This window comes from Odontomachus brunneus, unplaced genomic scaffold, assembly GCF_010583005.1.
Source record: "Odontomachus brunneus isolate Ranch 3 - 2012 unplaced genomic scaffold, Obru_v1 Obru_scaffold_093, whole genome shotgun sequence".
NCBI classification, from domain to species: domain Eukaryota; kingdom Metazoa; phylum Arthropoda; class Insecta; order Hymenoptera; family Formicidae; genus Odontomachus; species Odontomachus brunneus.
Window position 1 is genome coordinate 463,125 of NW_022639543.1, and position 24,778 is coordinate 487,902.

A 24,778-nucleotide genomic window follows, 5' to 3' on the forward strand; every position below is an offset into this window, starting at 1 on the left:
ATATATATATATATATATATATATATATATATATATATATATATATATATATTTAGCCATTGAATTTTGGTAGAATAAAAAAATATATATATAATATTACTAATTGGCATATAAAAAATATTTTAATAAAATTTAAAAAGATTTTCTTCTCTCTTTTAGAAGTACTAAATATAGATATATTATTAATATTTCAATTACATTAGAACAAGATTCAATAATTAGAACATTTACACTTCATATTTAACACCATAATTTTATAAATCCTGTATCTCTTTACAGTATTCAAAATATATTAAATTGTTCTGCACATGAAGTGGACCAAATGTTAGAGCAGTTTACATACCAAGATATTTCCAAATTACAGACATTTATATCAGTCTTAAAAAGGTAGTTTATATTCACATACTACATATTATGGAATATATTTATTAATTAGAATCATTATATATTTCAGAGAACTTGAAAATAGTATAGCCCAGAAAAGACGATTAAGAGAGAAAGCAGCAGCGAAGAGTAGAGCAGATGCAGAAGTGTTAATAATTCGAAGTAAACTGCGGTATGTAATACTATTGATAAAGAAATTACTATTAATACTAAATTAGATTGTAAAACAGAGATTGTGCTTATTATAAGATATATTTCAGCTTCTAAATTAATCTGATTATGTATGTATTGTTTTTATATATAAATTATATTTTGCAATTCATACTGTTGTTTCCTTTAGGAAATTGGAGGAAACACTAAAGGAGGAAAACAAAAGAAAAGCAATTCTGCAAGCTGAGCTTCTTGAAATACAGACTGAAGCATGTAAATGTGATAAATATGGTAAAAAAGTAACTGCAGTGGAGAAAAAGTCTCAGGATGAATATAAGAACTCCAAAGTAGTACCTATCGAAACGGAATGTACATCAAATCCTAATAGCAGTGAAACTTTGGAGACTGAAAAAGATAATGACTGTATCGTTACGGCTACGGTAAGTAAATTGAAAATTAAGAATACTGACTAACAAGAAAATGGCGCGAAGTGTAAAATGAGTTTATTCGGAGAGGAGTATTGAATGTACTAAAACTATAAAAGAGTTTGAGTACATGGGTTTTTGTTTTTGAGAAATTTGCAATTAAAACTAGGCATATATTCAGCTATACGATAAATACAGCTATATTAGAAGTACTATAATTTAACTTTACTAAGCAGAGTGAAGCACGATAGTTGAGTAGACTAACGCGCGCGTTATACTTCTTCATCTGCGACCGATGAAAGTTCGAGTTCCCGCAATATTAGCGTTCTTTTCATTAGTAATCGCTATATTTTATGATTTTATTAATTTTCGTTATTCTTTGTTGCTTAGAACATTAAACGTCAATTTATATCTCCAGTTTGTTCGATGCATTAATAGTTATTATTGCAGGATAACATGGAAAATACTCCACAGAATATAAAATCACGAGGCTTCTTCTCAATGGCGAATTGCGGTATTAAAAGGACTAGTAATAGTGTAACGGTACCTTCAATACTTGCGAAAAAACTGAACTCTAAGAACTCTAAGAACTTGTTTGAAAGGGACCAACTAAAGCAGGTAATTTATGTTATCTTAAGCTGGACTAAAAATATATTTTATATATTTTTAGAAATATTTGTTTATTTACTTGCTTTTCATTGCTTTTTAAGTTATATACTACAGTAGTACTGAAACTACACTATTATATGTTACTACTACTACTATTGTAGCATTAACTATTATGTTAAATAAAGATAAAATAATTTTTTATATTAATTTTTTTTCTGTTTAACAGAGAACTATTGGTAGTGGCATGACTTTCGACGGCTTTGGAGGACATGGTAAATACGATAAATTCCCTAAGTCAACTTAAAGTTGGTAAAAGTTAGAAATAAAATATTTTGGTTCTGTCAATTTTGGTTAGGTTAAGTTTTTCTGTCAATTTTATACAAGTGCAGCACTTTATCTAGATAGTATAGCATATCCTAATGCAGCATTTGGACAAAGCATTTAATTTATTTAAAGCAGAATATAGTTATGACAGGTTTTAGTAAACTTATAAAGTTAATAAAAGACAAACTGACCAAACAACAAATTTCAAAAGGATGCATTTAGTGTTCTCTTATAATATTCAATAAAATTCGTTAAATATTTCCTACTGGAAATGTGGAAGTAAGAAATTTCAAAAGGATGCAGTGTGCCTGGTCGCTTACGATGTATATTTATAAAATAAACAGTTGTATAATAATATTTTATATTAAATAACAATACTTTTGTATGAATTGTTTTACAATTTTATAATAAATACTTTTTCAATTTATATATAAAACATGCATATGTGCAATTATTTTTATCATTTTTATATAAATTTATTCTAGTAGGATATTTTATTTCAATTTCTGCATACAATAAAAAATAACAACAATAATAAATGCACTAGTTGTGCATAGGCACCTACACATATACAAAAGATTCATCAGCATAAAAACAAGTTTTTTAATTAGCACGCAAGAATTTTTAACGTGTTATTTCTCATTTCTGATGTCTAAACACAACATCTAAAAAATCTAAAAGCTTTAATCATTAATTTTAAAGCAATATTATTGTAAACTACGAAAAAACGTCGAGAGAAACTAAATTTGTTCTGTATATAAATCCAAAAGTCTTTTTTTTAACTAGATCAATTTTTCTAGATATATTCTTTACATTGCTCTTCGTTCTTAAAATGCTATTTTAGGTTATGTAAGAAAGAAGTAAAATTGTGTAATGAATTATTGGTTGGACACAATTATTTCAGGAAGATGCCGTGTTAATAAACCAACGAGTTAATAAAATACGATGGTTTGATAAATAACTTGATTTGATATTAAAGACAATTTCATAAAGAGTACTTTATTTTTCGATATAGTCCCCTCGAAGTTCAATGCACTTATCCCAGCGTTTCTCCAGGTCCGCGATTCCTTCGCGGAAGTGGATTTCTTCAAGGTCTTCAAAATACTCGTTTACGCTCTGTATCACCTCTTCGTTTGACCCAAATTTTTTTCTAGCCAGAAAAGCTTTGAGTTTCGGGAACAAATGGTAATCCGAGGGAGCTAGATCGGGCGAACAGGGTGGATGCGGAAGAATTTTAAACCTTAGTTCAGTCAATTTTTGTTCAGTGACATGGTTTAAATGAGCCGGTATGTTGTCATAGTACAGCATCATTTTTTTGGCCATTTCAGGGCGTTTCTCCGCGATCGCTGCCTTCAATCTCTCCAAAAGTGCTAGGTAGTATTGTCTAGTAATGTTTTCTTCCTTCTCAAGGTAGTCAATCAGGAGAATTCCTTTCGCGTCCCAAAAAATTGACGCAATCACCTTTTCAGTGAATACGTTTTTTATCTTTTTCGGAGCCGGTTCACCTCGTATTGTCCACTGTTTAGATTTCTGTCTTGTTTCCGATATATAGTGGTGAATCCAACCTTCCTCCATGGTCACAAAACGTCGTAAGAAATCCGTTGGATTCGTCTTAAACACTTGCAAACACTCGGTTGATGTTCGCATACGAATTCGCTTTTGTTCTGGAGTAAGCAGACAAGGCACCCACCTTGTACAAAGTTTTTTCATATGTATTTCATTATGCAAAATAAAATAAACTCGCTCAGCTGAAATACCCGTGGCCTCTATTAACTCGCGCACTTTCACTCGTCTGTCGGTCAAAATTATATCATGGACTTTGTCGATGATTTGTGGCGTGACAACTGTTCTCGGACCTCCAGAACGTGGTGCATCTTCGATGTTTATTCTGCCGCGCTTAAAATCGTTTACCCAAAGTCGAACAGTTTCATAGCAAGGACATAAGTCACCCAATGTAGGCAAAATCCTTTCATAGATTTCCTTGGCTGTTTTTCCTTCCAGAAAAAAGAATTGAATCACCCCACGAATTCCAATTTTATCCATTTTGAACTGTCACTTGAAGCACTTGTGTTTAAGTAACGGTCAAACAACGAATTACTGTCAGAATGACTGGTGACCATAGAATATACATCTATAGAAAGGAAACTTTATAACTACATGTACAGTTGTTGCTGTCGTCCTCTATGTCGTGCGAACCAAGTTACTCATCAAACGACCCTGCATGTGTATATAAACGTATATAAATGAGCTTAAAATTTTTCATTTGAATTTTTAAAATAGTTTTGCATACATGTTGAACGATACAATTTTTTTACTTTTTTTCTTTTTTGAACTTATAAAATTTTAAATTGAAACGTATGTGCAAAATCTGGCATTTTAGCGATCATATGTATAAATTCTTGCAGTTCTATGCTACCCGTTCCAGAGAGATCCATTTCCCGCAGGATCTGAAAGCAAAGATTATAGATTATGAGTATAAAATTAAATATAAGATTATATGAAGATAATGTGATTATAAATTATTAGTGCCTTTTGTAATTCTATGAAGAATACATGAGTCGAAAAAATTGACAGAAATTTCTTGGAAAATAGAAATGTTTAGTCTTACAATCCTTATTAAGAAAGTCGTATTATTGTCGAGGAATGTGCTTACTAAAAACGCAACAATTTTTTAATTCTAACTATAGTAAAAACAGTTTTCTTTTTTCCCTTAAGTTCGTTCTACATTAGTTGCAAGTCGATTGCAACTCTTGTTGCGACAGCCAATCAGAAGCGTCAATAGCACCATTGATGCTTCTGATTGGCTGTCGCAATAAGAATTGCGTCTGCTTGCGATCGGCTTGCATCTAATGTAGAACGACCTTTAAAGAGTGAGTAGAAAAGAATCTGACAATTTTAAGAGCTATTCTTGGCTTCGATTGACTGGGAATACGATTTCACAGAATTAATTTCTCCTCGCAGCAACCAGTTCCTTTTAATCCATTTGCTTTTTGTCACGGTCAACAATGGCCACCGGAAATTTGTTGCGATAGAAAAACGGCCTCGGTTCGGCAAAAGGATTAATCGCTTCCCGATTCCATCCTTTGTAGTTGCGTCGAGGACGCAGGAATGCACACTGACCATTCGCGCTATGTTCTGCGCGTGTTGTGGATCGATTCGGTCCTGTCCGCGCTCATCTGTGCTTGTTAGTCTCCGCACTATCTCGATCAAATCGTTAAGAGAGATTTCATTGTCGCCGTCGAAATCTGAAAATGAAGACATCAATGTGGCTATTATCTATGTTTTTACTCAAAATTATATTTATTTAAAATATATTTAAATGTATTTACTTAAAATAATTCGCGTTGTATATGTCTACGCATGCAACGAATAAATTTGTGTCATAAAATGTGTTTCTTCAGAATTGTTATAAATTCTGAAAAGATAATTCTAAATTAATGAAGGGAGAGGTAAAGCGATATTATTGCAAAGAATGATAGATCACTGAAACTATATAACATAAAATATGATAGTTATTGTTATAAAAAATTAGTTATTTTAAAATCCGAGTTTTTAATATATATTTAAATGAACTAGTTTAAATGAAATTTTCACACATATACTTATTTCAGGGTTGATAAAACTTGAAATATTAGCATATTTCTAATTTTCACTTTTCGCAGAAAAGTAACAAAACAATACGCTCTATACACGAGTAATATATCTTTAAACTAATCAGCAATGTAAATTAAACAATACAATAAATATTTTAATACTTTTAAATACGTTTTGAATAAATTATATATGTGCACGCGGGTGTATAGGTAATGATATAATTTAGCATAAATATACATACACAAGTCTTTAAATTTGTGAACGCAAACTTATCACAATTTGTTGAATGTGCGACATGCATTTAGCAAAGTTCCTATTGCTTCACGAATTGTACAAATATATTGTAAATACTAATATATCTCTTAATTCTATATGATATTATTACAATATGTATAGTAATATACTATATTATGCATTGAGATAATTTTTCCTGTAACTTAAATAATAGAATTTCATGCTAGTATTTTTGACGACTGAAGCATTATCCGCAGGCATGTTTAATGAGCGCATACGATAGTAGTGGACCGCGCCCGTCAAATATTTGTCGGGACAAAAGTTAGAGTTCCGCGCGCGTACACACACACACACGAACATACACAAAAGGTTGGATGTAGATTCAATTCCGTCCGCGAGCTTACCGAAAATCTCAAAAGCCCATGTAGCCCGGACGCCCCGAGGACAATTCGCGGAGAAGGCCGAGCAGAGGTCGAGGGTGTCCTCGAAACTCAAACATCCGTCCTGCTTCGACGAGAACACCCGATATATTGCGTCGCGGAACGGATTACACTAAAAAATTTTCTCATTAACTTGCTGAACTGCTCATCTCGACTTCTTAAAACTTAACTTCTAACCAATTAAAAACATTTCGAAAGGTGTTTCCCTTCTAATTGAATAGATTATGATCGTTATGAGTAATCGATGGTTCCTAGATATTTTATATTATATTCGAAGAGTATAATTTATACTGTGTCGCACTTAATCATCATTCGTATAAAAAAAATTGCTAGTTCACAGGAAAAAATGCTAGCAGCTTTACTATCGCTTAAGAAGAATTTATTGCCGTGCAATATATGCGATATTTAGAACTAACAGAAGTTGTATACTACAATAATCCAAAACAGTGAAACGCTCTTTGCTATCGAAAGTCTCGACATTCTTTCGAACGATATAGTTCGCCTATTATATTGTATGACTTTAGACAAAATAATGTTGAGAAAAATAGAAAATGTTTAATGTTAGAAAATATCAAGCACGATGAAATTCAAGACTCACGCGAATCTGCGGTAAAACTTTGTCGATTTGCTCTACAGGAAAGCGATGATGAAGATTTTGCTTAAGACATCCTGATTCCAAATTGTCAAGGAGTTCATAAATTCTGAAAAACGCATTATTATTAAGTAAGTGTGAAAAATTTGTCAAATAAAATAGGAAACGAAATTATTCAAAGAATTTTGAAGAATTAAGAATTTTTACGAAAAAACAATATTGATTCGATACTTTTTCTGACATCTAACGAGAAATTCCTATTTCTCCTTTGATATTTAAATTTTGTACGAGAATTTAATAACAATTTTTTGCACCAACTGAATACTTAAACGAGTCAATTATACGATATATGAATCGTATTTCTGAAAGATGCATGTAAACTGTAAACGGACAATTAGTTACAACAAATTAATAGTTATATGTCATGTTTTAAGCTTTTACACTCACCGTATAATTTCATTTTTATTTAAATATGACAGCTCTATGTACTCGTCAACGGCTTCTGCCGAAAGAACGGGAGAAACGTTAGAACCCCAATTTCCCATAGCACAACTTTTATTTACACTTATTTTATTTATAATGCAACATCCATATAATCCATACATCAACACACAAGCAACTAACCAAGCTGTTTGGTAGTTATCGCGTACATTATTTTTTCAATCATCTAACAGATGATTAGATTAGATTTGCGACAGGTAGTGACGATATTGTTGATCTTAATAGAGAGGAGGAGGAGGAGAGAGAGAAAGAGAGAGAGATAAAGAACGACGGAAAGAGACGGGGAAAGATATAAAGAGATAGAGGCGAAGAGAGAGAGGAAGGGAGATGATGGAGGGAGTAAGGGAGGGTGTAGAGAGATAAGTGGGTGAGAGACAGAAGGACTGATATTTATATATCTAAAGTTGAAACATAACGAGGAAACATAACGCTAACAAAAATTAGTTTCGTTATCATTACTTTTATGCAGAGATATTTAAAAGCTCATCGATTATAGCGTTTATGATAATACATACACTTCAGTTCTTAAAATATAAATAGCGTATACAAAAAAGAAAGGATAATCAATTATCGCAGAATATCGATCTATTTCTTGGTTATAAAATTCTATAGTAATTTTTATTATAAAATTTTCTCCTCCGTACACTAACAAGAAAAATCATTGATATTACTAAAATTAATTATTTTTTATGCTGATAATATTTTTATTGATTTAGCAGAAAAGTAATAGTAGCAACATGTGTATAAAGTTATTATTATTAACACTGTAATAATACTTACTAAAAATGTTTCTCTTGTCTATAAACCTTTCATTACGTTATTATAGTTGCAAATACCAAAGGTTTCTTCTCAGTATAGGAAAATGTATCGTTTGAAAATTACTAAAGAAACAACTTCTGTTGTATAAAGGCTATGAAATTCATCGAGGAAAAGTATTACAACCTTCAATTAAACTGTAATGCGTTACTGAAATAATTCGACAATACGAACGACGAATTTCGCGATGGCGTTTTAATTAGTTGTTGAACCAGTTCGTGTGCTCATGGGTCGGTTCATTACCTCCTCTTGAGACGAATGCACATTCACGACGCGTATAAATAAAGCGCGCGAGCACAGGCGGGAATTTATATATTCAAGTTACGTCCGCGGCGCGTAGCGGGAGAGACCGCTTAGAATTAAGCGGTGCGGCGCGCAAACGCTTAAACCGATTACACGTGGAACGCGCGGAATTCGGCGCGAGCTTTAATTAGATCGTCAGCGGTGGTTGATCGTTGATTGGAAAACGCACGGATCGCGCGATTTGTGCGAAGCATCTGGAGCGGAGTGTGCGTAAGAGGCACGTATCGCACGCTACTGCTTTCTCCGCGCTCCAGAAAATTGCGGGAACCTCGTCGGGATCTCGATTAATATCACAGCTAGGTATCCGGGACATGTGAATTAGTTGAGTCACATGTCAGCGGCGTTAAATCGACTTAGCTGTGTATTCTAGTGGCTGAGTGAACTCAAATATTGAAGATTGCGAGTCCAGCACCTTTGGCGCATCGAGACTGTTGAGATCGTTGAGATCGTGGAGTTAAAGTTATGTTTAAGTTCCTGTATACGAATGGTCATATACTTTCGAAAGTATAATCAGTCTATTCTTCATCGGAATGTTATATTTATGATTGATAGTGAAATTACAAATATAGCACTGTAATCACACACGCGATTTTAAATCTGTGCTAAATTAGTCAAAAATAGTTCGAATCTCGACCAAATTGAAATTTGGCAATTTTAATTAAAATATTAACAAAATTGGCATAGCTGAGACACGAACTGTAAATTTCTGTAGCCAAGATCTAAACAAAATATTTTAAATCTGTGCTAAATTAGTTAAAAATAGTTCGAATCTCGGCCAAACTGAGAAATCTGACAATTTTATTTAAAATTTTAAAATTTAAAATCGGCATAATTGAGACATAAATCATTCTAAATTTCTTTAGCTGAGATTTCAACCGAAATATTGTAAATTTGTTAAAATTTAAATTTTATTAAATTTATTTAATTAAATTTTAGTTAAATTTTATTAAATTAGTTAAAAATAGTTCGAATCTTGACCAAACCCAGAAATTATTTATATAAGTGTTTTTTCAACTTTTTATATGTTTCATTTAAACATTTTATTATTTATATAAATAATTCTACATATTTAATCTCATATTCATAATCCCAGACCCAGACTCAGATATACATAGTAAAATATATTTGAAAGAATCAAATAGTAGCTATTAATATATTTTGCAAATATAGACAGTGTCATCTCTTGTGAAATATATTAAAGTTGTTAATTCCATACTAAAGGAAAAATAGTTGATCTAATATGGAAAAAGTAGTAACATGCATACAAGATTATTATGACTAACATTATAATAGAATTTAACAAATGCGTGGTTTTCTAAATCAATTTATAATAATTATGTCTCTATGAAATTATAGTTACAGATATCAAACATTTTTCTTCAATGCATCGTCGTAAACATAAGTTGAATTTGGTACAGTATATAATGAATTTGTGTACTACAGATTTTGTAGTAAAATCTTGCTTTACCGGATCAAAATCAATAAGATGCAACAGTAAAGTGGGAGTGTTTTCATTAGGAATCAGTAAATATTCATAGTCATTGTATAATATAAATCTAATGTTTAGGTCAATAGAGTATATTTGCTTTATAGATGCAATTCCAAAAATTTGTAAAATTTCCATTATTGATTGTCTCACGTCGTAACAATCATGAAGGTCCATCTGGGTAATTAGAATATCGAAATATCGGGAATTTTGATTTTTCAATTGCAAAACAGACGTTCACGCAACAAATTACTAAGGTGTTGTCGGAGATTGGATGTAATATCGTCGCGACGCTGTAAAACGGTATCACGCGTGCATTGTCGATCGTCGATCGTCAACGATTGACGTCTAACCGCGCGGTTATATCGCGACAATTCCATTCACGGCACGATTTACGGCATATAGTGACACACTGATTGCAGTATTGCGCCAAGTGCGGGTCGGCTATCGCGAGTATGTTACTCCCTCCTGCGCTATAAAACAATTAGCGTGCTCGCCCGCTACGTATTAACGCGATCTGCACTGAGTCCGCGCGATCTCCCTTTCTCATCCCCTGTTCCCTTTCCTCACCACTCCTCGCTCCTAGTTCGCATACAATACGGTATAATTCGGCTGTGTTCACATCCGTGAAAGTTGCGCGGTCAGTGCATATTCGCGGATACGCTGGCGACGCGAAGCACGCGCGTGTCGCGTTACGCCGCTGCATACGTAATCTGTATCGCGTTGCCCTCACGTCGCACCTTCTAACGTACACACACGCTCCTCTGTCATTCATCTTGTGATTTTTATCAGCCATTCATGGTGTACTGCCGCCCGTCCGCTTGAGCGAAATAAGCTTTCCACCGTGATAATCCCGAGATGCTATTTGGCGATTTAACGCGGCGGAATGCAAAATGCAAAAGACACGAGCGTGAAACGGCTCCGAGGACTGTCGTGGTTTCGGAGATTCCGTTTTTTGGTATATATTGTGGATTTGTAGTTTCTCTGTTTTCGCATAAAATGAATACCTTTTCTCTATTCATTCGCTATGTCTTCATTTTTTATTATCTTCTATTTGTGCTATCTATATGACCGTTGTTAATTTTGTCTTCTGTCTCGTTATTCTTAAACTAGCAAAACACATAACTTCCGTGAATCGTTTAAACACAAACGGTTAATCGTAGAAGGGGATAAAAAATAGGTGGTATCCCATATTTAGGCTTTTTTCTGAGATCAGTTTTTTGATTTTCAAATGAACGTTTTCACCTGCAAAGTTATTTAAATTTTATCGAGTATACTATGAGAAAAAGTATCAGGAGTCCAATAAGTTACAGATACTTTCAGTTAAATTCAATGAATTTCCTTCAAATCAAGATTATCACGAAAAACAACATTTCTTTACAACAAACTAATACGCGAAAACAGCAACCGAGTACATGAATTAAAATAGCAATCTAATATATACATTAAAACAACAAATCTCTCTCTCTTTCTCTCTCTCTCTCTCTCTCTCTCTCTCTCTCTCTCCAGTATTCATCCAGGTACCATCGGTCCTGGAACCGAGTGTTCCAATCAACCACGCGCGTCCAACGCAACATTATCCATCCAAACGTGAAACGTACGTAAATAAAGTCCGCCACGGCTGAATAAACGTCAGTGAGACAAGCCGCGGAAGTACAGCGCGTTGCAAAACTGCATTTATACGAACTCGACCCCCTCGATGTCCCATGTCGACGGGCCTTTCACGTGGGTGGCAAGGGGGGAAGCGGTGGCGGCGACGGGGGCTGCTGGACAAGGGCGAAGAGGTGCGCCGGCAGTGGCATTATTGCGCAATTAACGAGGGGCAAAACGCGGGCTCGCTGTAACGAGGGTTAGAACCCGCGAAAACTGGCCAATAATTATTACACGACTTCGCGAAGCGGTTATTGTCCCAGTTCGACGGACAGGAGGGACGAGCGGCGCGGGTGACGGAGAAGAGAGACGGAGGGAGGGAGGATTGGACCGGGGGGTCGCTTTGCGGATAATGGCTGCGCTCGAGAGGTCATGTGAGCCTGACGTTCCAGCATGTCAACAGCAACTATGCATCATCGAATGTCTGCCGCACGTAAACGCCTGTCTCCTCCTTCCCTCCGCTCGCCGTTTATCCACCCCCGTGCCCCTCTTAGGACCATTTCTGCTCTAACTCTGACGACCCCTTCCCCACCCGCCGCCGATCCCCCTTTACCATCGCGACTCTCGGTCAGACATACGGGCTCATTCATTATAATAAGCAGCGACGGTCAAATGAACCCTCGTTAACCGTGAAATATCGATTCCCCGTCCAGGTGTAAGATGTGAACCCTCGGTTGCTACCGCCGCTGCCACCACCGCGGATTCATCTTGGTCTTGAACTATGATCGGCGATGCTCACCGTGATATTGATGCCTACTTCAGATTGGATTCAATTTTTCAAGTCAGCGGCGAGGGGGTTGATTGGTCACGGCTTATGCAACTATGAGATGATAGTTGAGACCAAAGAGCAGAAGGCAATATTCATCTCTTAATATCACTAACGTCGGCTCATACGGAATAAAAAAATGCCTCTCTTAGTTGGTAGAATCTATTGTTTTTCTTTATTTTTTTTACCGAATTAAGTGATAGCCTGAAATCTTTATAAGCGCAAAATAATTCTGCTTTTGTGTTAACACATTGCGAACGTATTTCGAGATTTCTCGTGATTCGCTACACTAAAGCTTGAAGGGAATCACGAAAATTATGTTATGATAATATTGTGACTAGTTTGGTACAAAAGATTTGTCTTTTATTATTAAATTTTCATAGAAAATTTGGATATTAAAAGGAAAATAGGAAATCCTCGTTATAGATGTCTAAAGAAAGCAGATTAAATGTTGTTTAATACTGAACGGTTCATTTTATTCATAAAAATTACCTTCGGAATTGGATAATTTTGTTTTTATATTTTTGTTTTATTTACAAATATTACAAACCTTTTGCATCAACTGGGTCATTAAGCTTGGTCAGCAATAAAATGACTGGTACGCAATGTGTTAAGGTAGCTGTATCATGAACCGAGTTTCGTGAGAATTTAATGAAAATTGCATTACGTACACAGTGAAATATTATCTAACTGCTCATGTAATTGAAAGAAGTTTAACTATTCGAGAGCTAAGACATTTGCAAGTAAAGTTGATACTATTTATACATATTCTTTGAGACTAATGTACTATTTTTAATATCTTCTAAAATACATATGAGATTTTAATAAAAAAACTGCTATGATATTAAAGACTAATATATACACTTTATACACAAATTTTAGAATTATTGGCCACTTTTTATTTTTAAAATACAGCAATGAAAAGTTCATAATTTATTCGAAACACATAGGAAATACTATTGAAAATACAGCTAATGATACAACTAATTAGTATATTCTCGGACATACTTGATAAAAGAGTTCGGTAAAATTCTTCAAATCGGTAATCCATTCGACAAAAATGTCATGAATACAAACGCAAGGAGTAGCTTGCGTCAGCGATTCGAAGCGGCGATAATTCTGTTTGGGGAACCGTCCAACATCTTCGCTTTCTTTTCACCACAGCAATTTTACGTCGGCGCCACTGGCGGATCGCATAAATCCTGGTTGCAGTCTATACATCACTGGGAAATAGACACCGGGCCGGGTAAGCCGTAGATCGCCTGGGTTGCTCTTGACACTACATCGTCGTCGTAATAACAATTCATTTTCGGCAGCGGCATGATTTCGCCGGGAACGTGACCGCACTGCATACGTTGCTCTCAAGGACGAGTGGTAATGTCGGCGGGACGTACGAGGGACAGAAGAGGAGGGAACGCGGGGACTAACGTGCGGTTACTCGTGTGCCGCGCTGCGAAATTACTTTAAATTATGGAGAATGGAGGTTGAGAGAAGAGATTGGGAAGTGCGGCACGTTTCTTGCTGGCCGGCTGCACTCGTCGAGTAGAAGGAGAAATAGGGAAAAAACGTTAATGCTCTTTCCCTCTTATATTCGCTCCCTTATTTTCGTTCTCTCTGTCTCGTTCTCTTTCTCCCTTTCTCCTCCCTCCTCTCTCTCTCTCTCGCACGCTCTCCCTCTTTCTCTCATTCCCTTCCATTGCTTAGCCCTCTCTCTCTTTCCACATCCCGTCGGATACTCGCTGCTCTCTGTCGTTTCTTCTTTCTTCCCCGAGATTTCTCACACTCCCCCGTGCGTTTGTTCCTTCATTTTCATCACCCTTACACCTTTGACCTCTCTGTTTTTTACCCTCTTTTTCCATTTCCCACAAACTTTATTTCTTATTTTTCTTTTTCACTCATCTCGCTCGTTCTCTTATTTCATCCTTCTTTCTCGTTCTCCGTCTTATTCTGTATTTATATGTAGGAGAGACTGAGGTTAGATGCCTCATATTTTAGAATGTTGAAGCTACAATTTCTCAAATAATTGATTGAATGTCTTAATTGGCGGTTGTGTTCCTATTTGTATCATAATTCGAGGTAAAAATGTTCTTTGTACTTCCTCCTAAACATCAATTAATTTGACTTATTACAATATATCAAACGTACCAGTAAAGATTGCATATGTCTGTTTCACTTTATACTCTCGCATATTTCCATAATTTATGTCGATTGTCATAATTCCTATCTTTTCTGTTCGAACTTTGGTAACACATTTTAGTTCTCCAGTGAACATTCGCTGAACTGAATAAATTGCGTTTTCTCTCTTTCTTTTTCCTCCAATTTTCCCTCCCTTCCTCCCTTCCCCTCTCTCTCTCTCTCTTTCTCTCTCTCTCTCTGTCTAGTTCTAACTCTCGCGCACTTAGCTCCCTATACATAGTTGTACGCATGTGCACCCCCGCGTGAAGTGCAGCCCTGAGCCGGTTGCATATCTCCACGCCAGGAATTGGAGTGGATGGCGAACGTGGGTACAATAGTTCGCATTGTATTGGATCTAGCCGAGTGATAGGCCCCTCTCTCGGTCTCCTCCTATTCCTCCCTCCCTCCCTCCCTCTAACCCTTCCCCTCTCTCTCTCTCTCTCTCTCTCTCTCTCACATTTCACCTCACCAACACTTCCCTCAACCCCTTCGTACTCACCCTCCCTATCGTATCTCATTTTCTGAAGGCCCGGCGTGAGCGCGTATTGTGTCGCACGCTATGCCCAAATCTCGCTATCTATCGCCATTGCGGCCAACTGCGTCGCTTCTGCCGTTTTGTACCCTTTCAGCCGCGCTTTGGTTTAAGTGCAGCGTGTACCAAACGGATTCGGTGGACGCATTCTCCAAAGAATAGTCACTGCTACACCACGCTCGTTCATACCTCGTAACGAATACCTCTCGCGATGGGTGATGTTACCGATAGTATCGTGAAATTATTCTTCGGTTGTAACTTAATTCATTAAGGTTTTTTTCAATGATAGTTTAAACTTAAATTTTTTCAATGATAGTTTTTTTCAATGATAGTTTAAACTTAAATTTCAACTTAAACTCTGTTTAAACAAAACAAACGCATTGTTAAAATAGAATTTAAACTTGAATCCAAGTTTAAACTGCTATTGAAAAACTGACCCTAAGAGTGAAAAGAAAATATAGAGCGATTGTAATTTAATGAAAACTTTTGTCGTTCATGCATGTCTTACCGTCGTTCTTGACGTTGCATATCTTTATGATAAACGGTAAATAAAATTAGCTATAAAATTAGTAATTTGATTCCGAGCAGAATTCATTTCTCTTCTACTATTGTCAATATAAGGTTAAAAAAGAATATCTCTTTTGTTAAAGATTTCAATTTTTACGTATATTTTTACTGCGTTGACATTAATTTTCAATAGAGCCCTGCGGCGGCAATAGTCATTAACTTGAAACGCACTCTCGCGAAAATACGCAACGGCTAAATACCGATGAAGTATCTGTGAGAAATAATCGTTTGCACTGATTAACGTCGCGAACAACATGTCAAGCGTACAGCGCGAATCCGGGCCATTGTGAATATCTGAATATCCGCGAGGCATGCGAATTCCCATATCTGATTGCGCGCGGATAGACTCGGATCTCATTTCCTGAGTACATCCAAGTATTTCATATATGTGCACGTTCGCTCCGGGCGAATGTTTCACTCATACATGCTATAGTACGCAATGCGACGTAATATTTTGTTATCTTACGCTAGATGCTTTATAATGTTGTCTATTTTTTCAAAACAAATAGCTTTACCGCGCGGTGAGACGCATATTTAAAATAGTGCGTCGAAAAATAGTCCTACAAAGTTTCGATAACAAGAAATATTAAAATGTTACAAACGAATTAATATTTTGCGTTATATTTAATTCATATAAAATGTAAGTTTTTGTCATTACCATTATTTTTAGGAACATATTTAAGAAAAGGTTTTTGTTATGACAGTATCGAAAAATAAAAAATATTTATTAATTTTATTTAATAAAGTTTTAAAATTTTCAGACCCCATTTGCTTCACATTATCATACGAACAGATATGTCCACCAGTTAGAGGCATCTCATAACGACAGCACTCATTGTCAGCACAAAATACCAGGACGACGAAATCTCAACATTTTTTAATAAAAAAGTAATTTCTTCGTATTTAAAACAATAATAAACGATATGGTCCAAACTTTACATTATATCTTTATTTATTTCTTTGAAAAGAAATTGTGAAACCTCCTATTTTTTCAGCTATCTAACAAAGAAAACATTATGTACTCTGACTTACTGATTTTAATAAAAAGTGTTTATAAGTAGTCTTCATCTCCAATGAGGTTTCCTTGCAATTCAATGTACTTCTCGAAATTTGCAGAGAAAAAAAATCATAAAATTTAACGCAAACATACGCGCAAATACTTATACTAACCTGCTTCCAGTGATTTGTAGCGACACAGCGGGAAGACTCTCACGCTGAAAACTTGAGTTCAAATCCCATATCTTACTGTTTTTTTATATATATATATAAAAATATTAAATATATTTTGTAAATACAGTTACTGTCTTATAATTTATTCCTATTATTTCTCTGTAAAATGTAAAAATTTTTTATTATAAAAAGAAAGCAAAAGTAGTTTTATTAATAATATAATTAATAATGAACAATTGTAAATGAATATTTATAAGAAAAAGTTATTTATCAAAAATAATATTACATTTTATCATTTATTTAAATTTTGCAAAACTTCAACAATGTGTTTGCATTGCACGAACGTTTGCGTTAAATTTTATAAATTATTTCTCTGCAAATTCCGAGAAATACATCAAATGGCTTTGCAAGAAAACTTCTATGGATAAAGATTATTGATAAAAATTTTTTATCAAGATTAGTAAGTCAAAGTCCTCTTGTAAATCAGAAGCTGATTTACCCTTTAAAGAAGACGAGTTAGTGGGTTTATATTCGAACCCTGAGGTATTTTCAACCGAAACTGCTTTAATTCAACGCTTCAATGATTCAATGCTTTATTCTGCAAAATTAGCAATTACACGTGGCAAAAATATGCGGCTTAAACGAGGCGGTAATCCGGCTATGGGTAATCGAACAGCGCGTTTGAAAATTCGTTCCATCCTCGATAATTTATCGTCGCCCTCGATCCCCGTCGAACCCCTCTTCGCCTAAATATGCGGATTTGAGTAATCGGACCCGCGTATGTCACGGTGATCCCAATAACGGCACGCGCGCAGATAATTTGCTGCATTAGTATCGTACAGCGTGTACAAGCCCGTTTCATATAATTAGGCACATGATCGGACGTGGCAAACACGCAATTATGGATTATTCGTTCCGGCGTGTAATGATACGTAAATACAAGTAACCCATATAACGAGTCGCAAGGAAAAGAGCACAACTGTAATCTTCCATTGTGTGCTTTTCACTCGATATTTATGTCTAAAAAATTGCACAGCACATGTTCGGTAAGTTAAATATTACGTACGTACGTAAAATTGTACGTATATAATTGCAATAGCTTTTAACCATTCATCTGTATAAATTTTAATAATTTACCGATTATATAATTTATAATTTATATCTGTTATATAATTTTTACAATTTTCCAAATTATTAATGATTATATATCGCGCATACAACATGAAATTTGTGAGAAATATTATTTTTCTCGCAGACACGCTTTCACACAGATGGCGTCTATTCGTCTATCGATCGGATGTCGAAATAGAAACCTGCTGACGACTCGAGGACACAAAACGCCAAACGAAATTTCACGAAGAGTCCCTGAAAAATGGAATTACGGCGAAACCGTGTTCTCGTCGAAAAGAGGATAGGGAATTAAACGGCCTTCGAACGCGGCCCAAAATAATTGATGCACGTCAATTAGATTTGTCAGGCCAATCGTCGTAATTAAATCGACAGGAACGCGAGGCATGAGCACGTACACATAACTGTCAATGGTTGTACACGTGTGCGCGTGCACAGATAGCTGCACACGTGTACCTTTGCGTACCAGCGCGACTACGCTATATCTGACCATATTCGAGGGCCTGCGACGTGAAATTTAAATTTCTCCAATACGAACACCGATAATCCCGTTGATTCGCTGAAACCGCCGTCAATTTGTACCGCACTTTTTCGGTAACAGTTAACTATTTCGTCGAGGTGACGCAGTCATTACGACTAATTATCTACATCAACTAACCTACATCAGTCAAACATGAGGGATCGAAACATCATTCACATCTATATTAGTCGATTTCTTTTCACACTCCGTGTCTAACTTAAAGTGCATTGTTTTAAGCCGAGAATAGAATTAAACAATAAATACTTTTGCACCGCATTATTGTATATTAAATTGCAAATTGCTTCACTCTGAAATAGAACTTAGGACAGAAAAATGGAAGACTGATGAGTCATTAATTAAATCCGTCGTCATAAAGCAAGTTTGGAGGGGAATTTGTCATATCGCGTGGTGCTCATTACGAGCACGCTGTCATCTTATCTGCAATTAATTCTTGTTACAGATCTTTTCTAAATCATTACGCTCCGAGGACAGATACCTGGGGAATCGACAAGAAGTTTGAACTGTATCGTCGCAAGGGACGAAATGGGACAAAAGTAGATATCGATGAAGATGCGAGAATGCATGTTGCTCGCTGCTTGCTGACGTATGTAACGCAACAGGTTTCTTCGCTTATTTTCGTAGTCCCAAGGGATGTGAGATTAATATAAGTTGGCGCGAGAGTGATATCACGTAATGACACGAATCACTCACCCGTGCTGTCTCAATATAGGAGAGACCGGGACTAGACATTCCATATTTCAGAATTTCGAAGTTAAAACTTCTCAGACAACTAATTGTTTACTGACTGTGCAAACTTGATAGAGGCAACTATGCGTTAATGTCCATCACGATGAAGTTAATTCTATGTTTTGTAATAACCAAAATATAAACATACAATAACGTGGCCATCTTGTCCTGACCAACCGAGTTCAATAGTAAGGTAAAGAAGGCCACATAAAATACATATCCTGGTTAGTAGTTTCGGATCTCCGTGAAAGGTCTTTACAGCCCTCCTGCTGGCTCTTAATTATGGGCCAACTTTACTTCATGCGTCCATATGCCCGATTTCAATCATGAGTAAAAATATTTTTATTATTCAAAACAGCATAGCGTATACTTATAAGAAACTTTATTCTAGCTAATAACACACACGTCGCTTAACTTTATTCATTCATGATGGAAAGTATGGTTTTACATCCTTTGAACACAAAAATCTTATTATCGAACGCTGTCCCTCTAAAGTGTACTTTCGAGAGGACTTGCTATGACGAAATGAGTTACGGAAGTTAGTTAACAAAAATATTGGTCAAACAACTGATACTTAGTGACAATAGGTGTGTTAAAAATTATGATTTTTAAAGTAACGTATATATCTATTTTTTTATTTATTTATTAAAAACAAAAGAACTCTAAAGATATAAATAAAAAATAAAAAATAAAGAAAGGCTAATAACAGTTCAGGTACAGTAATTTTAGTGCTAAGGAACCTAAGGAAATAGGTGAAAGTTCCCTATGTTGGAAAACGAAGTAATTTGTTGAGATCACGAGATCAACAGTTAATGTTCCATCTATAGGACGATGCAGGAGAACGTTTTGTTTGTAACGTTATTTCAACGTACAAGTAACATAACAATCAATTTTACATTATGACACATTCTTGTTATGTTGCAAAACCTCACAAATGAATCATTCCTCTGAAACGTACGTAAAAATAGAATAATATTTGCTGTCGCCGAAATATTAGTGTGACGTTTCGACAATGTAATGATAAAAATATTTACCGGGCATTACCAGGTTGATACGATTGAAAAAGAATCAGGAGTATTGAAATACTAGAGATTACCGATCGTGCCTGACTTCCACAGAAGCGCTTGAAATCTATATTTCGGCCAATTACACGATTTTTTAATATTTAATTAAAATTATCTGGATGACTCACAAACCTTTTTAATGATACTCCATAACTCTTCATACGAAATACAAATGATACTATACCGGAACTTTGTTTAATTTATCTCCGGCCATTATTTCGGCATGGTCCAAAAATGGACAATTAATTACAATTAATAGAACGACTTACAAATCTTTTCAATTGCACTTCAAAACTTTTCATACGAAATACAAACGATTTAAAAGAGTAGTTTTCCAACCGGTGATTTTTTTCGATCAAGTATGAGTACATATGAGTGAAGGACAAAAAATTTAGAAAACAGTATTAAATCCTATTTATGTCAAAACATGTCTTCAACGTCCGTCACGATCTACATACGAGTATTATTGCCAGGCAACAGGCAATAATAATAGGTATTAGCCAATAGGAATAAGGAATAGAAATAATAATAACTGACCAATCCGAATTTCTATTTCCTGTTCCTATTACCTCTTGCCTGACATTCCGCAACGGCCTTAATAATGAAGTTACTCACAGAAGCATGTAGTAGGGTGCAGCGGTCGTATTGTCTAACCAAACGTATATAAAATTTGCGTAAAATTTAAACTAAAAGATAAAGCCGAATAACCGTTAACAAGTTATCTTGGACATAGTGTAGGGGCCAGAAACCTTAAGGCCAAAACGATATTGTCAACAGTAATCCTTCAAGTCTCGGCATTAGTACAACAAACTATTTATATACATACATGTCGAGATATACAACGCTGAACATGCAAGAGAAAGAATTTTCACCTATTTCCTTAGGTTTTCATAGCATTAAAATTACTGTACTTGAACTCCTATCAGCCCTTCTTTATTTTTATTTTTGATTTTGATTTATTTATTTTTTACATCACAACCTTACTTATTGAATGACCCTCATGTGTTATCCTCACTTATTATCTATTAACTTATAACTTATAAGGTTTTCATAGCACTAAAATTACTGTACTTGAACTCCTATCAACCCTTCTTTATTTTTATTTTTGATTTTGATTTATTTATTTTTTACATCACAATCTTACTTATTGAATGACCCTCATGTGTTATCCTCACTTATTATCTATTAACTTATAAGGTTTTCATAGCACTAAAATTACTGTACTTGAACTCCTATCAACCCTTCTTTATTTTTATTTTTGATTTTGATTTATTTATTTTTTATATCACAACCTTACTTATTGAATGACCCTCATGTGTTATTCTCACTTATTATCTATTAACTTATAACTTATAACGAAGGAGATTTTTCTTAATAACCATGAGTCCATGATCATAGCTTAGAAACCATCGCTTCAATCATCGATCGAACTTCACGACGTAGAATTTTGCCAGTGGGATTCTTAGGTATAGCGTCGACAAATTGCACCCCGCCGCGCAGCCATTTTTGCGGCGACAATTTTTCTGGAAGATAGATTGAATCGCTCGGTTAATACGGTGGCTCGCCTCGTGCCCGCTATTAAAATGCAATATTAAGACAGAAAACGCAGAAAATTTCCGCTCTTTTTCTCCGCGTCGTATATTCAAATTAAAGACATAATGGAAACAACAATTTTATTAAAAAATAATGTGACACGGTTTGCAGTGACGTTGCTAATAAATAATAATCCTGTTAATAGAACACAAGTTTAATGTTATCGCTACGTTACCCCGCATTTGCTGCTGGCATCATCATGCCACCTCATGTTCCACTCGCGCATTTAGATCCAAATGTGATAATACGCATCTAATCCTTGACACATCGCTACAAAAGATTCATTTACCATCGCTTTCATGTGCGATATCAATAAATGTAATCGATTGAGAATTAATTTATATATAATAACTGAAATACCATTAATTGAAATACTAAGAAATGCGATTGCATTTCTTCATTTTACACACAAAAATGTCAAGAAAAGCGTTACGGCGCTCTCTTCTTGTCTCATTATACGATCATTATTTGACGTCATTATACAATCATTATTTTACAAATGAAAATAATTTCTGTAATAAAGATGGTTACGTAGTCTTATTTATTCTCCGAGGAAATCATTATTAAACTCACTATCTTTTATGGAATTTCTGCCAACTACCGTCGCAAAGTCTCCATCTTATTCAAATAGTTAATAAAGCTGCGAGATATCACTCACGTTTGACAAATTCCATAATGTCCTTGGCGGTGACCGTAGCGCCAGGCTGTTTCACTATCACAGCCATAGGCAGCTCCCCGCTGCGCAGATCGGGTATGCCACAGACTGCAGCCTCCTTCACCGCGGGATGCGACAGTAGGACCGTCTCTACCTCCGACGGCGAGACCTGGAAGCCTTTGTATTTGATCAGTTCCTTCAACCTGTCGACGACGCGTAACGCACCGCGTTGATCGTAATAGCCAAGGTCGCCCGAGTGTAGCCATCCGTCCTTGTCGATGGTCTGCTTGGTGGCTTCGGGATTGTTCCAATATCCCAGCATCACTTGCTCACCCTTGAAGCAGATCTCGCCGATCTGATCCACACCCAAAGTCTCTTGTGTCTCGATATCTACTATTTTATTGTATAATCCAGGTAAAAGACAACCCAAATTAATGATATCGTCCTCTTGGCGATCGCTTATGTGGCTCACTATCGTTATCTCCGTCATGCCGTAGGCATTACGTACGTTTTTCACTCCAAGGCGGGATTTTACCGCGTTAACAATCTGCGAAAGCCGAAAATCCAAAAGAGTTATCTTGATGTTATTTCAGGCTGACTGGTTAATGTTGAGTAACTTAATTCGATTAAATTCAATGTTAAGAATAACTTATTGATTAGAATTTTATTTGACTCAAATAATCGGCAAATTAATAAATTAATTAATTAATTAATCGTTATATATAAAGTCATATAATATCGTTTAATGTCGACCAATAAAACTAATTATTAATTAATGTGATTGGTTATACACTTGGGTGTGATTAATTATACACTGATTAATCATTAATTTCATCAATCAATGAAATTATTTGAGATTTTATCTCAAATGTTAATTAATTTTTATTATTGATTTACCAATTAAGGGAAATTTTAATCGATTAGTGCTCAACACTGGATAAAATTTCCTATTTATTTTACTATCTATTTGCTATTTGTTTGCTAAAAATTCCACACTTCTTGGACAAAATTATTTTTGTTTATTCTCTGTAGTATAAATTTTTCATACTTTCTTAAAATTTTTTCTACGCTACAAGTACACCTTAGTAAGGAAAATTACTATGGTACTTCTTCGGAAAATGAATGTTTATATCTTCGAGAAAAATTCTCTGTGTGTAGTATGACTTCGTTGCAAGAACGAATTGTAATACAGATAACGGACTTCCTTATAAAGAGTTTGAACTTTCAGTTGCTCAGTTCCTCCAAATTATCCCCACGAATTCGCTACGCGCGCCTGTCTCGCCTCTCAACCGCTATAATATTATTCAACTTAACGTCATATTGTTTTGAGGCATGCTCTCTGTTCGTTGACAGCGTTTATTTAATCTCGGCGCAATTATCTCGCAAACACGTGCGAGGGATGAAGGCAACAATCGCTGACTACAGAGTGGCTTGGCAGTGGGAGGACACAGTCGGGTTCTGAGCGTGCTTCTCAGCTTTCGAAACTTTAAAAGGGGCCCCCTTATTTCCTCGTTTACCGATAAACGCTTGAGAGATCACATTTCGCATTTTCCGAAAGACGCAATTGCGAAGAGCCGCGAGAGTGCGGCCTTTTATTTTCCACCCCTTCTCTTAGCGGCTCCAAACAGGTTAAACAAAAACGAACGCGGCGGACGGTAAAGTTACTCCAGCGGCGTGTCTCGTGAAAACGCGACGACTTCCCAGATTTCCTCGCGGTACCTCGCTCGATCCTCTCACCGCGGCGGCATCGAGGACTCACTTCGGCACTTAGCTCCCAATGGCTTTTCTTGCCGTGATAACTTGGCGAGGCGGCAAAGGGGTTAAGGATGGGGAACGACAGCGGGGGGACGACGAACTTCGCGACCGGAGGAAACTTACTTCCTTCGCAAGCGGTGCTGCTCCGCAGATGATTTCTCTCACGCTGCGAAAGTCGTACCTCTCCACCAGCGGGTGCTTCACCAGGAGAATCATGATCGGCGGCACGAGCGGCAAATGGGTAGGCTTGTATTCGTCTATCAACTTCAGAAATCGCTCAAACTCGAAGTTAGACATTAGGATGATGTTACCACCGTTAATCAAGAAGAGCAACAGCAAGCCGAACGCGTAACCATGGTAGAACGGCAGAAACAATAAAGATTTGGTAGTCTTCGTTATATCGAAGAAGTCCCCCTTGCTATATTGTCAATCAGATTCACTGTAAGTACACAAGTCCACAGAGCCAAGTATTTTCGACAATATTTTCAAATGACGAAATGATCTCTGCTCTCTTGGAGCAAGTTGCAAATTGCTTTCTAAAAATAAAAATTATAGAGATTGACTTGCTTAATTTAAGAAACTTGACTTAAAGTCTTTT

At 35.8% G+C, this 24,778-nt stretch overlaps 3 protein-coding genes across 13 annotated transcripts in view; 1 reads left to right on the forward strand and 2 right to left on the reverse strand.

Moving 5' to 3' along the window:
• The window catches only part of LOC116848348 (E3 ubiquitin-protein ligase TRAIP-like), a 4,514-nt gene extending 2,267 nt beyond the window's left edge, over positions 1-2,247 (forward strand). For both annotated transcript variants that reach the window (XM_032824319.1, XM_032824320.1), the window contains 5 exons: positions 280-387; positions 455-556; positions 725-974; positions 1,410-1,577; positions 1,795-2,247. In XM_032824319.1, the coding sequence (XP_032680210.1) occupies positions 280-387; positions 455-556; positions 725-974; positions 1,410-1,577; positions 1,795-1,872 (706 nt within the window). In that variant the 3' untranslated portion in view covers positions 1,873-2,247. The remainder of the gene's footprint in view (positions 1-279; positions 388-454; positions 557-724; positions 975-1,409; positions 1,578-1,794) is intronic.
• A 616-nt stretch (positions 2,248-2,863) lies between these two features.
• Positions 2,864-7,402, reverse strand: LOC116848349 (calcium and integrin-binding protein 1-like). The gene is made up of 5 exons (XM_032824321.1): positions 7,200-7,402; positions 6,759-6,861; positions 6,125-6,272; positions 5,013-5,137; positions 2,864-4,339 (listed from the first exon to the last, which is right to left on the reverse strand). Exons 1-5 carry the CDS (start codon positions 7,355-7,357, stop codon positions 4,226-4,228), a joined length of 648 nt encoding a protein of 215 aa, XP_032680212.1. The 5' UTR covers positions 7,358-7,402; the 3' UTR covers positions 2,864-4,225.
• Positions 7,403-21,254: 13,852 nt separating this feature from the next.
• LOC116848344 (4-coumarate--CoA ligase 1-like) overlaps positions 21,255-24,778 on the reverse strand; it is a 56,775-nt gene continuing 53,251 nt past the window's right edge. For 7 of the 10 annotated variants that reach the window (XM_032824312.1, XM_032824313.1, XM_032824306.1 and 4 more), the window contains 3 exons: positions 24,304-24,598; positions 22,429-22,972; positions 21,255-21,700 (listed from right to left, as the gene is read on the reverse strand). In XM_032824312.1, the coding sequence (XP_032680203.1) occupies positions 21,570-21,700; positions 22,429-22,972; positions 24,304-24,598 (970 nt within the window). In that variant the 3' untranslated portion in view covers positions 21,255-21,569. Of the gene's footprint in view, positions 21,701-21,945; positions 22,041-22,428; positions 22,973-24,303; positions 24,599-24,778 lie in introns of all 10 variants that reach the window. The other 3 variants (XM_032824314.1, XR_004378946.1, XM_032824315.1) reach the window with 3 other exon arrangements.